At 36.9% G+C, this 17,639-nt stretch overlaps 1 protein-coding gene across 25 annotated transcripts in view; it reads right to left on the minus strand.

Annotated features, from left to right (window-relative positions):
• LOC100878152 (protein muscleblind) overlaps window positions 1–17,639 on the minus strand; it is a 491,425-nt gene that overhangs the window by 392,172 nt on the left and 81,614 nt on the right. Inside the window, exon 4 of one of the 25 annotated variants that reach the window (XM_076540521.1) lies at window positions 14,494–14,571. The exons of the other annotated variants lie outside the window; for them this stretch is intronic. Within the exon in view, the coding sequence (XP_076396636.1) occupies window positions 14,509–14,571 (63 nt within the window). The 3' untranslated portion in view covers window positions 14,494–14,508. Of the gene's footprint in view, window positions 1–14,493; window positions 14,572–17,639 lie in introns of those variants that run through there. 25 annotated transcript variants of the gene reach the window in all.

Here is a 17,639-nt window from a genome sequence, read left to right on the forward strand (position 1 = left end):
CCAGTGGCAATATAACGCGAGACAATTTCAAGCTTGCGGAATTCAATGCGTGGTGATTCCACATGTGGCAATATAACACGAGGAAAATTCAGAGCTTGAGGAATTCAGCGCGTAACAATTTTACGCGTGGAAATACAACCAGTGGCAATATAACGCGAGACAACTTCAAGCTTCTGGAATTCAATGTGTGGTGATTCCACATGTGGCAATATAACACGAGGAAAATTCAGAGCTTGAGGAATTCAGCGCGTAACAATTCCACGCGTGGAAATACAACCAGTGGCAATATAACGCGAAACAACTTCAAGCTTCTGGAATTCAATGCGTGGTGATTCCACATGTGGCAATATAACACGAGGAAAATTCAGAGCTTGAGGAATTCAGCGCGTAACAATTCCACGCGTGGCAAATACAGCCAGTGGCAATATAACGCGTGGGAATACCACCCGCGGCAATATAACGCGAGACAACTTCCAGCTTGTGAAACTCAACATGTGGACATTTCTTAAGTGGCAATATAACGTGAGGAAAATTCGACACTCGAAAAAATCAACACGTGACGATTCCTTACGTGGCAATATACCACGAGGCAACTTTAACACTTCAAGAATTTAAAACGCGATAATTTCTTACGTGACAATATACGATAAGGCAAGTTTAGAGTATTAAAAATTCAACACGTGTCAATTTAATGTGTGGTACATAAAATATGTGGCAATATAACACGAGGAGAATACAATGCATGGCAATATAACGCGAGACAATCTGACGTATTTCACAACGCATAACAACCACACCACATAATATTAAAATGTAAAATTACATATATTACAACACCTTGCAATATAAAGCGTGGCAATATAATGAGTTGCGATGGAACACGTGGCAATATAACACATTGCAATACCACACATAATATATTTAATCTCTCTACGATACAAGCCAGACAATTCCACTAAAAAATACACTGAAATCGCAGCTTCTAGTTACCAACTTATTCCTCAATTTAATACCCACTAGATATACATCACATACGTGTTTGCGCGTAACCTGCATTACTTATCCTAATATTAATTTAATAAGTCGTAGTCTTCTCTCCAATGAGCAAAGGAATGATTTAGAGAGCTCGAAAGACAGCATTATCATCAATTAACCCCGAAATTTAAACGCAAGATACGTTTACGAAAGAACAAGTCGAGAACAAATGGAGTGAAGGCCTCTCGACACGAAATTCATCCTCGATTTTCCGGCTTGGCTCCCAACGGAAAAGCGTCGGAGAAGCGAGAACAGCCATGAGAAAAGGTGAAAGATGGAAGAGGAAAGCTCGAAGAAAGGAAGTATCCACCGACTACAAGGTATATCCCTTTGCCGGCTGCGAGCTGACGGGGGTAGGTGTCATTTGTACACAAAAGAGGGAGGCGTTACGCGGCACGTGCATTTAGGGGAAAAAGGGAAAGCCAGACGACACGCGAAGAAAAGGAACGTATATTTACGTTCTCATTCAACGTGCACGCCGCGTGTCTCTCGATGTTTCGCATCGGATCATTCAAAATCTTGTATCATTTATCGTTGCGTTTATGTCTCCTTTCAGTCACTTAATCACTCAAATATTCAGTCACTTAATACACTCAAGTATTATGGTAATTGTTAATTATACAGTTATGTATCAAATTTTATTATCACAACTAAAATTTCCAATCGTTCCAACGACGAACACCCGATAGACTTTCAGAAATGAATTAACAACACAATGCATGATCAGGCAGAAGAATAAATTCAATGTAGTTTCAAGTTGCGGGTAGAATAGTTATACGCATGCATACGAGAAGGGGTGGTATTTTCTGGTACGTTGTTACCCCGGATTATGGTACGCGTCTTCAACCCCGCCAGGTTATACGACTGGAAGTTGAATGGTCTCCACAAAAGTTTCACCGTCGCGAACCTCCATCCTCGTTAATTCCAAAGTTTCGTGAATCTCTTTTCTACCTCTTCCCTCCATTTTTCTTCTTTCGTCTCTCTTTTTTTTAAACAGACACACCCTCGCTGATGGCCATTTCACCCCCGCGACGCACCCTCGTGTTTATTCGTGAACGGAGAAATCGTCATCGTCGATAATAAAATGTTCGTTCGTATAATGGCACTTCGGGCTTTATTACAGCCCTTGTAATTACAGCGTTTTCTCATCGCCGTGACTCATATTTGTTCACGCGACATAGGTTAATTGTGGTTCTGGTAAAATTGAATCAAGCAATATTTGCTGTTTGACATTACAGTTTGGAAAAATTTAGGATCGCTTATGTCTTTTTGAGGAATTTTTGACTCACTGCAAGTTTAAGATTTTGTGTTTTTTATGCAATGCAAGTTGTAAAAATTTTTGGTAGCAGATACGTGGAAATTAATGATATACAGGGTGTCTCACAATTAGTGTAGCTCCCTGAAATGGGAGCTGACGTGATTCTGAGTAAGATTACCCTTTGCAGAAATGAGGTTTGAAGCTTTGTTTTTGAATTATTAAAGAAAAGCACCGACCAATTAGAGCGCGAGGTGCATGCGTAGACGCGAGAATGGCAGCTTCGGATAACGCGTAGTTATCCAACGCGTGGTAATCCAACGCGTAGTAATCCAGCGCGTGGATATTCGACCCGTAGTAATCCAACGCGTAGTAATACAACGCGTGGTAATTCTACGCGTAGGAATTTAACGCGTGGAAATCTAACGCGTAGGAATTTAACGTGTGGAAATCTAACGCGTAGTTAACTAACGCGTAGTAATGCAACGCGTGGTAATTCTACTCGTACTAATGCAACATGTGGTAATCCAATGCGTAGTAATCCATCGCGTAGTAACCCAGCGTGTGAATATCCAACGCGTAGTAATCCAGCGCGTGGATATTCAACGCGTAGTAATCCAACGGGTAGTAATACAACGCGTGGTAATTCTACGCGTAGGAATCTAACGCGTAGGAATCTAACGCGTGGAAATCTAACGCGTAGTTAACTAATGCGTAGTAGTACAATGCGTGGTAATTCTACGCGTACTAACGCAACGTGTGGTAATCCAATGCGTAGTAATCCAACGCGTAGTAATCCAACGCGTAGTAATCCAGCGCGTCGATATTCAAGGCGTAGTAATACAACGCGTGGTAATTCTACGCGTAGGAATTTAGCGCGTGGAAATCTAATGCGTAGTTAACCAACGCGTAGTAATATAACGCGTGGTAATTCTACGCGTACTAATGCAACGTGTGGTAATCCAATGCGTAGTAATCCAACGCGTAGTAACCCAGCGTGTGAATATCCAACGCACAGTAATCCAGCGCGTGGATATGCGCATGCGTAATCCTCGCGCTCTGATTAGTCCGTGTTTTTCCTTAATAATTCAAAAACGGAGCTTCAAATCCCATTTCTGCAAAGGGAAATATTATTCAGAATCACGTCAGCTACCCCCCATTGGACCTACATTAATTGTGAGACACCCTGTATGTTATTAACGATATCAGACCATATTAATAACATAACTATATCAAATTTAATCTATACATTACGAATTAAAAAGACGTTCAAATCCACATAATAAAGCAATCAAATCAAGTACAGAAGCAGTTAAAAATTTGCAAATAAAATCATAACAGTGTACAAAATCGGAGCGATGAACTTAACTGATCTGTAACAGATATTTTCGAAGGGATTTTTAAACTAATCCAGACAATGGCCGTTGTCGTTGCGTTGGCTGGCTGCTCGTAATTTCGAATGGCGTTAAGTGTCAACCGATTTCGCATTTGCGCCCTCCTGTCAGTTATTACCGAACAGAAGTATGACGCAGCCGACAGTGTAAATAATTCAGAGCTCAATTACGCAAATTGCGAGCCAACGCGCCTCTGTCTCTCTTCACCAATCCCTTTCTATCGACCCCTTTTCGATGCACGTTCCGCATCGCATCGTTTTGCCCCCCTCTCGTCCCCCTGCCGCCACCCGCTATGCAACCCCCTTGCTACGTGACTGATCACCGGCCTCGGAAAAATTAAAAAATTCTCCTACTCGCGATCGCTAAAACGCGTATCAAGCACTCTTATCCGTTTAATAGATTCGCTGGTTTGTTCGTTAAGTAAAGCGTTGTGGAATTAATAACGTTTGTATCTTTGTCGAATCTGTTGCGGAAGATTAATAGGCATTTGCTTTGACAAATATGGGGGATTTATTTGCGGTAAATGCACTTTGTAGTAAAAATGAAATATTTTGAGTTCAGTATGTGCATTTTACCAACAAAAAAAATTGTTGTGAAATTTAAATTTTATTTTAAATTCAAAATTTAATAGGTCAGTGTACTGATTTTGTAAACTGAGTGAGGGTTCAAATCTTGCTATAAATTTTTTTCTTTATTGTTTTTTATGTATCTAACTGTTCATTTATAACAACTTATTGAGTTGTACAATTTATTTATGTTATAGGAATTAATAATGATTTGCAATACTCTTCAGTTTATTTTCCGGATACATTCATTTAGTAAACTCCATTACATATTGAATTTCACAATTTATTTGAATTGCACGAATTAATATATGTTTAATAATTGTTTGTAATGGAGGAGCTCTTCACTTTGTTTTTCGGATATGTTTATTTATCAAACTTCACTTTATAATTCATTACAATTATGAATATCAATGAGTAGTTGATAATTGCATACACGGAAGCATCAGTTTACATTTTGTGAATAATTTCATTCTGTAATATATTGGTGTTATAGAAATTTGTAAACGTTATGTATTATTTACATATTGTTTATGTAGTATGTTATTTTTAATATATACTCAACGTCATAACCATGAAACTATGAAGAATATTGGGTTTTACCTTGATATGAAGGCCATAACATATCATCATATGTGAACATATATGAAACATCATAACTAAGAATCTATCAAGAATGGCGGCATAATCTTGCTGCAGTCCACAGTTCAAGAACTACATTACAATTTCACCAAAAAATGATAAATCAGTAAATATGTATACTATTCATTTAAACGATATATGACCATATGTTAACACATATGTATAACACATCATAAGTAAGAATCTGTTAAAATGGAGGTGTACTAATCTTGCTGTAGAATCCACAGTTCAACTGCATTGCAAATTTGACCAAAACTCCATAATGTATAATTAATTCTTTATTTAAACAATATATCAACCATATGTGAACATGCACCATATGTTAACATACACAAAGCATTACTAAGAAACTGTAAAAAATGAGAGATTCTTGCTAATGTCTACAATTCAACTGAATTGCAAATTTGACCAAAACTCCATAATGTATAATTAATTCTTTATTTAAACAATATATCAACCATATGTGAACATGCACCATATGTTAACATACACAAAACATGACTAAGAAACTGTCAAAAATGAGAGATTCTTGCTAATGTCTACAATTCAACTGGATTGCAAATTTGAACAAAATCCCATAATGTATTAATTCTTTATTTAAACAATATATCAACCATATGTGAACATGCACCATATGTTAACACACACAAGACTAAGAAACTGTCGAAAATGAAAGATGCTCGCTAGGGTCCACAATTCAACTGGATTGCAAAACCAAAAGGAGAACTCCACAAGTATATATAATTATTCATATTTAAATAATATGTCAACCATATATTAACATACATAAAACACCGTGACTAAGAAGCTATCAAAAATGAAAGATGTATTAATCTCAGTAGGGTCCATAGTTCAACTGGATTGCAAATTTGACCAAAAGGACAACTCCATAAGTAATACGTTAACACAAAACATCATGACTAAACTATCAAAAATAGAAGTGTACTCATCTCGCTATAGTCCTGCACATCAAATTGTCCAAAACATGACAAATACGTTTCGTAATTATATACACAGGAATACTGTGCTATGCCGTAATTTCTGCCACATCGACACGCATGTGTTCTCTGAACACATCCCCGATACGTGACGTTCCGTAATCGCATTGTAGGCAAGCTGTTCAAAGACATTTTGAAGAAGTTGTAGCTGTTCATTCGACAGGTACAAAAGGTTCATTTTTTCCAGCCGTAAGTCATCTGTAAATTAGCATAACGATTCGTAGCCGACGAGAAGAAAGAAATCCAAAGCGTAACGTTTGCACAACGCTGCATTGATGTGTTTGCAGAACGGATGTAACATTTACGCGCGTCCCTGAACAAGCACCGTTTACTTAGCGATTCACTTAACGACTTGCCGAGAAGTAACTTCGTCTCTGCTAATCTGCCAGCGAAACACAGCCATCGCGATAATGTACTAAGGCAATCCTGTCGCAAATCAAGATTTACACGGCCTATCGTCGGAAATTGCAAACTCGTATTCGCTAATGCAGCGAAAGAGAACAAACCCTTCGTTTAACGCGCCCTTGCCCTACGAAATTCATTTTTATGACGCTGATTTGCTGGGTGACGCTAAACACTTTTGGCTATTAGTGTACTCAGCAACTTTTGTTACAAATATTTTTTTCTCACATGGTGATAGGAACACATATGAGGCCACATATGTTAGAAGCAGTATGTTAGCATACACTGTACTAATTATTCAAGGTATCAGATCATTACTGACACCAAATTTAGCATTATTGCTTACTCTATACCCAGCAACTTTTGTTACAAATATCTTTTTATCACATAGTGACATGAAACACATATGAGGCCACATACGTTAGAGTATGTCAGTACACACTGTACCAGCTGTTCTATGCATCAGATCACAACTCTAACACAAAATTAGGCATTATTGCATACTCTATACCCAGCAACTTTTGTTAGAAATATTTTTTTATCACATGGTGACAAAACACATATGAAGCCACATACGTCAGAGACAACACACTATATGTCAGCATACACTGTATCAAGTATTCAGAGTACCAGGTCATAACTCTAAGACAAAATTAAACATTATTGCATACTATACCCTGAAACTTTTGTTGGATTATTAGCAAAACTAGATGTATGCGAAGTATCAACATGTGAGGTACATATGACACCCATATGTACATATGACATCCAGTGCAGAAATGTCTAGTATGAAAATGTGATCTAGCTACATCCATATCATCATGAACAATAACCATATCACTGGTCATCACATGTTACATAGAAAATAATGACCGGTCCAAAGAATCCTGAAGATGGTCATCACATATGTTATATAGAAAATGACAGATCCAAAGAATTTTGAAGATGGTCATCACATGTGTCACATACAAAAAATGGCAGGTCCAAAGAATTTTGATGATCATCACGTGTCATATAGAAAATAATGTCAGATCCACAGAATCATGAAGGTCATCACATATGTCACATAGAAAACAATGCCAGGTCCAAAGAATTTTGAAGATGATCATCACATGTGTCATATAGAAAATAATGTCAGGTCCAAAGAATCATGATGGTCATCATATGTATCACATACAAAATAACGCCAGATCCAAAGAATCATGAAAATAAGACCAAAAAGTCATGAAGATAAAACAGAATAGTGCATCCAAGACAAAGTACCAAAAAGAAAAATTAAAATAAACAAAATGCTAAAGGTAAAATGTAACACTCAGTACCAAAAGCTACCAAGCAACAAATAAGTTGAAGAGACTTGTGGTCCCCGGAGCCACGAATGCGTAATATTTGTAGGGCAAAAACAAAAGTAATTGCAGGATATAAATTCATGCGTGTAAGAAATATCAGCCTGCTCCCAATTTTAGACGGTTCAACGACCCAACCCGGTCGTTTCCACGCGCCTCCGAGCTTTGTGATAGCGTGGCCGAAATCTGAGAGCTTCGTTTCGAAACGAACGAACCGAGACTATACCTATATGAAAGCCTCGGTATTGTCGATTAGAAATAGGCCAGGCCGGAAAATTAAAAGCCCGTTTCCTGCTTTTCTAATCTGCGGCTAGTCTTCGAGTCGCTGCGGTATTAGGTGTTTCGCACGGTTAGAAAATTGATTTTTTTCGAAAAAGGCAGGTTTATGGGATTCGAGTAGTCAGCAAAAACATTCTACATATGTACAAGGTCATTTAAACCTAACGGCACAATAAGGTTAATATGCAATTTGCATGATATCAAAACAGGAAAACGGTATAAAGAGTGTATTTTTACACACAAGTTTATTGCAATAACATAAATTTTATATTGAATTATAATTGTATGAGTCAGGTGTCAAGGTCATAAATTTAAATACATCTAAATTGTTTTTTCTACATATAAATTCATTTCTCACAAAATGACCACGTATTAACATATGTGGACTATAAAAAGCACACAAATATTAGAAAAGAAATTGATATATTTTCAATCTACAAATGATTACGTAAAATAAACATCCCTTTCTATACACAATACCAAATTGAATGAAGTATTATACCAGTTCTCCTAATTTAGGAGAATGACCAACCCCAAATGACGCACTCATGACACACTCCAAAATTCAAACGAAAACCAAATTTTGCATTCAGCTCTAATTATAATCTGCACAATCAAGGATCCCTAAATACAAAATGTGCCTAGCATGCCTTGTTTATTTGTCTCCACATTAAAGCAACAATTAGCTCGAATGACGCAACTGCGTGAACAATTGTAGGTCAACCCATTCGTTGCCAGGCCCAAATTATATTTCATTCGTATTGCCATTTCTGTTTCGAGTGTTTGCGTTGAAGTTCCGTTCTTTGTCGTGGATTGTTTGCGCGTGTAGCATCAAACACTAGTGGGGTCATAGGTTCCTAACCTCTTCATGAAACAATTTTGAGATCAACTTTGCAACTCTAACTTTTCACTTTTATTCAAATAATTGGTCAATATGACTTTTACTAATATGTGGTTAAAACTTTGGTACTCGACTAGTTATTAATTAAATACTAGAACTAGAAATTGTCTCAGGCGATGTGAAACGCCTGAAGTCCACAAAAAATGATGGTCCTTCGACTATATAAGTTTAACCCTTGGTTCAGAGATCAATGTAACTCCAAAGTTACATCAAACTTCAAAGTTACGTAAAACTGCAAAGTTACATTAACTATTAAACGTGTGAAAGTACATAAAAATAATTTGCAAGTCCAACAATGTCATTTAGCCATGATGCGGTCTGTCCGTCGAGACAACATCATTTAATGGGGTTTTCGACGATTTTCAACGCGAGTGACCCGCGCGAGATGAACTTTAGGAGCGGTGATATCATTAGCGTGGTTGCCACAGTCGTTTATCAGGAAGATCCGATGTGATTAATCTCTTGGTGGACGCCGGTATCGGTTCGCGGCGGCAGATGGATTGGTATCTAATCAGTCACCACGGTGAGTCACAATGTCCTCGAAACGCGCGTTGAGGTGATGCATGGTGTACCAGCTTTTCGCCAGTTGTCTCCAATATTCCGAACTCTAACTTGTCACATCGCAAATAGAAGAATAACTGATCCATCGATGTGTCGATTATTTCTCGGGAAACTTGTTTTAAAATCAAATTGACTTATTCTGGACGAATGAAATTTGGTATTTGTTGAAGGATTAGGTTCATTTTTTTATATGATTCATTTAAGTTATATAACCGAACTTGTTAACCCATTTTGCTCTGTACTTATTTGAGCACTGTATTGATTGTCATATATCATAAAATCTACATGTGTGTGTATGAGTACATATGAGTGTATGTGAGTACATATATGAATACATATGAGTACATGTGAATACATATGAGCACATGTGAGTGCATATGAGTACATATGAGTGCATGTGAGTACATGTGAATACATATGAGTACATGTGAGTACATATGAGTACATGTGAGTGCATGTGAATACATATGAGTGCATGTGAGTGCATATATGAGTACATATGAGTACATGTGAGTACATGTGAGTACATATGAGTACATGTGAGTACATGTGAGTGCATGTGAATAAATATGAGTACATATGACTGCATGTGAGTACATATGAGTACATATGAGTACATGTGCGTACATATGAGTACAGTACTACAATTTATAATATGAGATATATTTTTATTTTTATTACAACAAAAAATTTTATTTGCTCAATGTATTGAATATCTGTACAAGCATCACTGTCTTTTTCCCCCAAAAATAAGAACAAATGGTTCAAAAAATTTGTATATAAAATTTGCTAAAAAATTAATACCTACATTCGACAATTTTAAAATGAAAAATTTGACAACTTATAAAAGCTAATAAAAGCGATCTCCAGAAATGAAAACTCGCAAAACAAATAAAAATTTAAAACTTCATTTCCATAAAAATGACTTTACAACAAAAAAGACCGAAGAAATTAAAAACGTTACGAGCCCTCCTAATTTCCATAAAGTTCGCAATTGTTCGACACAATGGAAAAATTAAAATTCCTAGCGCATTTGCAGAAAAGGAATTTCTATTTAACCGTCGATTTGAATATCAATATCGATACAAACGAAGTGCATTGTTCGAAGTCGGTGAATATGAAGGGTGGTATCGTAGGTAAAGTTTTCCGTGGCCGTTTGTATCCAGATATATAAAATAAAGCTTTGAAAGCCATTAAACGCAAGGTGGGAAGGGTTTGATCGTATGCATACCTGCTGTCAACTCTGCCTATGGTTCCACCACCATTTTCCTACGTCTTCGTTTCACTTTGTCCAACGAGGGGCTCTCTCGTACATGCTAGTCACCCCTTCTCGTCGGTGAGCAAATGGTTTGATTAGAGAACAATGGCTTTCCATTAACAATTCCGTCCCTCCCCTCGCCCTTTCTGGCCACATCCCTCCAATGCACCGTCAGTGCTGTCTGTCAGCTGACTAACCCCACTCGAGTGCTTCCTGACGCTAACGAAAATCGTGGCCGTTGATCGCGAAAACTAAAAGACAGGGAAATTTCCTTGGAAATTCGCCGTTTTGGGGTGTTTCCGACGTAACTGGGAAATGGGGAATTTCTAGGGGAAAGTAATCAAGATTTCACATTTACTGTTTTATTACTGTTTTGTTAATAAATTGTATAATTAAAACTTTTTTATATCTATCTTTTTTTGGTAGATGTTTGAGGAATACTGAATTAAATGATACTAAACGATCTCTACATACAATTTCGATGTGCAAGATATATTGCAATATATGAAGGGTGTTTCAGGGTGCAAGATTTTAATACATTTTTGAATGACACTAAATTTCACGTTAATAAAGAAATAAAATGCAACAATCGATCTGCATAATCAATACTGCAATGTCTAATTACATTCCATAATTGCAATATACATAGAGTGCAATATATATAGGGTGTGGTCTGTAATTGTACTGTACAGAGTGATTTCTAGCTACAATGTTTAGGATATGACCTTTGAATATAATATATGGAATGTGATCTCTGATTGAGATATATATGGTGTGATCTTTAATTGCAATGTACTGAGTGTGACCCTTAATTGCAATATACAGAGTGAGATCTCTAATTGCAAGGTACAGAGTGTGATCCATAATTGCAATATACAGAGAGAGATCCCTAATTGCAATATACAGAGTGTGACCCTTAATTGAAATATACAGAGTGAGATCCGTAATTGCAATATATAGAGTATGATTCCTAATTGTAATATATAGAATGTGATCCCTAATTACAATATACAGAGTGTGACCCTTAATTGCAATATATAGAGTGTGAGCCATAACTGCAATATACAGAATGCGATCTTTAATTGCAATATGCAGAATGTGATTCTTGATTGTAATATATGGAGTGTGACCTCTAATTGCAATATATTGAGTGTGATCCCTAATTGCAATATATAGAGTATGATTCCTAATTGCTATATAGAGAGTGTGATCCCTATTTGCAATATATAGAATGTGATCACTGATTGCAATATATGGAGTGTGATCCCTAATTGCAATATACAGAGTGTGATCCTTAACTGCAATATACAGAGTGTGTCCCTAATTGCAGTATACAGCATGAAATCCCTAATTGCAATATATAGAGTGTTATCCATAACTGCAATATACCGAATGCAATCTTTAATTGCAGTATACAGAATGTGATCCTTGATTGTTATATACAGGGTGTGACCTCTAATTGCAATATATTGAGTGTGATCCCCAATTGCAATATATAGAGTATGATCTCCAATTGCAATATATTGAATATGATCCCAAGCTGCAATATAAAGTAAACCTAAATTAAAACATGAACTACTAAAAAAATACCCTAAAACCTGTGAAATCGTATGAAAGCCACTAGATAGTAAAAACACCTCCGAGTGTAAAGGATTATCGAATGGTGGAAAAGTCCTGAACAAAAGTGTATCGTCTGACAGCTCCCGTTGTATAAATTCAAACGAAAAGCTGACAAGTTCAATGTACCTTTAAAGAACAGCGGGGGCAGACTAATAAAAGAATCTATCTTCATAGATAGATCTGAAAAAGTTTCCAATTCCAATGATAGTCGAGGTGAATCGGGGTTCAAAGCTTTGGCAGTTTCGAGTGAAACAGAGGCGACGAGGAAAAAGGTGTTCGATTCAAACGTCAGTCCAAATACTGATGAAAACCACGCCAGGACTCTTGTTGCAAATGGCGTAGGAAATTTGTTTCTGTTATCACGTTTGGCTATCGCGATGTCACTACTCGATGCACTGTCAAAACGAATCACCGTCCGCGGGATCGATAACCTATTTCCGCGGCGAGGCTTCGCGATTAACCGCTCGCGAAAGTGGAATATCAACGAATGCAAAAACAAAGGAACGATATTAATCGCCGAACGGGAAAGTCTATCGTGGGTAAAAAACAAACGGGCGATGCTAAAAATCGAGTTACGTGACCGTACGTTATCGGTCGAACGGAAATCAACGCCGTTACGTCGCTGCAAGATTAATGTAACAATTAATGCCGGCGTACTGATTATTGACGCTTCGAACGATAACGCTTTTATGGCGGGAACGTGGGCTTTTTAACGATTTTGGAAAACGGGGAGTTTGAGGGCTGGGAATTTGGAGGGTTCGTAAGTTGATTTGAGGATTTGAAGAGTAATTTGGTAATTTTGTAAATTGGGGATTGTGGAATTGGTAAGTTGCTTATTTGAGGAGTTGGGTATTTGGTCATTTGGTGATTTGTGGATTTGGGTATTAGGTAATTTGGTGATTTGGGGATTTGGATATTAGGTAATTTGGTTATTTGGTAATTTGAGGATTTGGGTATTTGGTAATTTGGTGATTTGAGGAGTTGGGTATTTGGTCACTTAGTGATTTGAAGATTGAGGTATTTGGTTATTTGGTAATTTGGTGATTTGTGGATTTGGATATTAGGTAATTTGGTTATTTGGTAATTTGAGGATTTGGGTATTAGGTAATTTGGTGATTTGTGGATTTGGATATTAGGTAATTTGGTTATTTGGTAATTTGAGGATTTGGGTATTTGGTAATTTGGTGATTTGAGGAGTTGGGTATTTGGTCACTTGGTGATTTGAAGATTTAGGTATTTGGTCATTTGGTGATTTGAGGAGTTGGGTATGAGGTCATTTGGTAATTTACAGATTTAGAGATTTGAGAGGTTAGTGATTTGAGGATTTGGTCATTTGATCATTTGGTGATTTGGTCATTTGGTAATTTGATCATTTGGTGATTGGTCATTTGGTGATTTGGTCATTTGGTGATTTGAGAATTTAGGTATTTGGTAATTTGGTAATTTGGTGATCTGAGGAGTTGGGTATTAGGTCATTTGGTAATTTACAGATTTAGAGATTTGAGAAATTAGTGACTTGAAGATTTGGTGATTTGGTCATTTGGTGATTTGATCATTTGGTGATTGGTCATTTGGTGATTTGGTCATTTGGTGATTTGATCATTTGGTGATTTGAGGATTTAGGTATTTGGTAATTTGAGGATTTAGGTATTTGGTAATTTGGTAATTTGAGGAGTTGGGTATTAGGTCATTTGGTGATTTGAGGATTTGGGTATTTGGTAATTTGGTAATTTGAGGAGTTGGGTATTAGGTCATTTCGTGATTTGAGGATTTGGATATTTAGTAATTTGGTAAGTTAAGAATTTGAGGATTTGATAAATAGGAGATTTTGTAATTCAGGAATTAGACAAATTGGTAATTTGGCAATTTGAAAATTCAAGTATTCGAAGAATTAATGATTCAGTAACTTGAGGATTTGATTATTTGGCGAATCAGTAATTTGTCAATTTGAGAATTTGACAACTTCAGAACTTGAAGATTTGAAGAATTGGTAATTTAGTCGTTTGATCAATGGAGGATTAGAGAATTTCCTAATTTAATAATTTGAGGACTTGAAAATTTGTTAACTTATTAATTTGTGGATTTAAAAATTTGTTAATGTGATCCTCTGAGAATTTGGAAGTAAACGTTACAAGTTTATTAAATGCATAATTCGGTATGGTAACGCACCAAAGTTCCAGAAACTGAGCATGAACCTTAATTAAATATTAATGGAATTATCGAATGTGAAGCAGGTATAATACTTGTTAATAGATGTTTATTTACCTGCGTGGTGGAGTAGCTTTAACCTCGTAATATGGAATATACAGCAGACACTTACCTGAAACAAAAATAGAGAATATACGTAAGTAAGTTTATATGTATTCTTAAAATCAATCAATTAGAGATTAAATAGATGAACATATAAAGATATATAATAAATATATTTAGCTTCAGTAAGTATAAGTAGAATAAGCTGTTCAAGTAATCCAATATTTAAAACATCTTATAGTTTGAAATATTCAATAGAAATTTCAAAATAGGAAAGTTTCAAAACTTCAGCTGCCAAAATGACAAGCTTGCAATGTTCAAAAATTCAAAATCTTCCAGATCCAAAATTCTTAAATAGCTAAATGTTTCAAATATTCTGCAGTCTGAAACATACTGACTCTATACATATCCATAAGTCTAAAACCCAACAGTCTTAAAATCCCAAGACTGCAAAGTACTAAACTTAAAAAAAAATCTCAAATACTCTTAAGTTCTAAGTACGTCAACACCTGAAACATTCAGAAATCTACTAACCAGCAGCACCAAAATCCTACGATAACAAAGTATCAAACTTCAAAAGTTCCTAAATCCAAAATATTTTCAAGTCTCAAGTAACTTAACACCTACTAACAATCTACTAACAATCTACTAACCAGCAGCATCAAAATCCTAAGATTGCAAGGTAGCAAACTTCAAAAGTCCCCAAATCCTAAATGTCCTCAAGTCCTGATTTACCTCAACAGCCAAAACATCCAGAAATCTATTAGCCACCTTTTTTAAAATCACAAAATTGCAAAGTGTAAAACTTCAGAAACGCCAAAATCCTAGTTCCCAAATATCTCAACGTTCAAAATATCCTGAAACCTAGACTCCACCTATTCAAAAATCTGAAGATTGTAATGTACCAAACTTTGACTATCTCCAAATCCCAAATATCCTCATGTCCCAAGTACCTCGACACCCAAAACATCCAGGAACTTATTCACTGGTCCAAAAGGTCCAAGACTGCAAAGTAACAAACTTGGCACATTACCAAATCCCAGTTCCCAAATATCTCATAATCCCAAATGTCTCAACATTCCAACTATCCAGAAATCTAGAGTCCAACCATCCAAAAGTCCTAACATTGCAAGGTACCAAACTTTGATCGTTTCTAAATCTCAAATATCCTTATGTCCCAAGTACCTCGACACCCAAAACATCCACGAACTTATGCACTGGTCCAAAAGGTCCAAGACTGCAAAGTAACAAACTTGGCACATCACCAAATCCCAGTTCCCAAATATCTCATAATCGCAAACATCTCAACATTCAAAACATCCAGAAACCTAGAATCCACCCATACCAATATCCCAGGATTGCGAAGTACCAAACATCAGAAGTCCCCAAATCCCAAATATCTCAGCACCCAAAATATCCAGAAACCTAGAATCCACCCATTCCACCCATACTAAAATCCCAAGATTGCAAAATACCAAAACTTCATAAGTCCCCAAATCTTAAATATCTCCACACCCAAAACATCCATGAACGTAGAATCCACACATTCCAAAATTCCAAGATTGCGAAGTACCAAACTTCAGAAGTCCCCAAATCCCAAATATCTCAGTACCCAAAACATCCATGAACCTAGAATCCACCTATACCAAAATACCAAGATTGCGAAGTACCAAACTTCCGAAGTCCCCAAATCCCAAATATCTCAGCACCCAAAACATCCAGAAACCTAGAATCCACCCATACCAAAACCCAAGATTGCGAAGTACCAAACTTCATAAGTCCGAAAACCTAAATATCTCAGTACCCAAAACATCCATGAACCTAGAATCCACCTATACCAAAATACCAAGATTGCGAAGTATTAAATTTCAGAAGTTCCCAAATCCCAAATATCTCGGCACCCAAAACATCCAGAAACCTAGAATCCACCCACCCTAAAGCCCCAAAATCGCAAAGTACTTCAATCTCCAAATCCCAGTTCCCAAATACCCCACAACCCCAAAACACCTCAACAAAATATCAAAAAATCTCTAATTCGAGTCCTAAAATCCCAAGATTGCAGAGTGCAAACTCCCCAACAACCCCGAATCCCCAATTCCCACACATCTCAATCACCCTATCACTTTTAAATCTAAAACGTGCACCGTCCACATTTCTCATGCCTAAAATGCTAAACTTGCGCTAGTTCAAACAGCGATCTAAAACGTGCCACCCTATATAGAGGTGTCTGCATAGCGTCGGTGCGCTGGAACAATTCCGTCGGTACGGCCGATGTCCCAGGGCATTTTATTGCATCTGCGTGGGCACACAGTGGGCCGGGCACGTATGCGTGTTCCGTGTGTGCATGCACGCGCGCTCGTGTCGATCGTTAAAGAGTGCTGCTCGACTTCCCACGCTGGCAACACAACAGTAAGACCTGCTTGCAACAAGGACCATCTGCGAGCTTATGCAGAGGTCAGATCATCGAGAATCCAACATGGCGCGATCAATCGAAGATCACCCGAGGTGAAAAAGAATCAATCGCAACTTCCCATGATAACTATCTCTGTTCAAAGGTCACCACTGCTAGATTATAACTATTCCATTTACCACGAGTCCATTACTTTCCGAAGAGACGCAGATCGGACGATACGGTGCCTTCTTTATTCCAGGTGCTTTGGGTGTGTCTTATTGTCGGAGACTGTGGTTGACGGCTGTTTTATGGTTTTGGTGGTTTGTGTTATTGTGGAGGGGTTTTAAATGGTACTGGAAATTAAGTGCAAATTGAGGGTTTTGAGGGATAGGGGGGAGGGTGTTTTTGGGGTAGTAACTATAGCATTTTGGATTTTTGGGATTTTTGAATTTTGGAATATTGGAATATTGGAATGTTGGAATTTTGGAATGTTGGAATTTTGGAATACTGGAATTTTGGAATATTGGAATTTTGGAATTTTGGAATTTTGGAATATTGGAATTTTGGAATATTGGAATTTTGGAATATTGGAATTTTGGAATGCTGGAATGCTGGAATTTTGGAATGTTGGAATTTTAGAATACTGGAATTTTGATATTTTGGAATTTTGGAATTTTGGAATTTTGGAATATTGGAATTTTGGGATTTTAGAAACTTTAGGATTTTGAAATATTTTAATTTTGGTA

The sequence above is a fragment of the Megachile rotundata genome, chromosome 15, assembly GCF_050947335.1.
Source record: "Megachile rotundata isolate GNS110a chromosome 15, iyMegRotu1, whole genome shotgun sequence".
Classification (NCBI taxonomy): domain Eukaryota; kingdom Metazoa; phylum Arthropoda; class Insecta; order Hymenoptera; family Megachilidae; genus Megachile; species Megachile rotundata.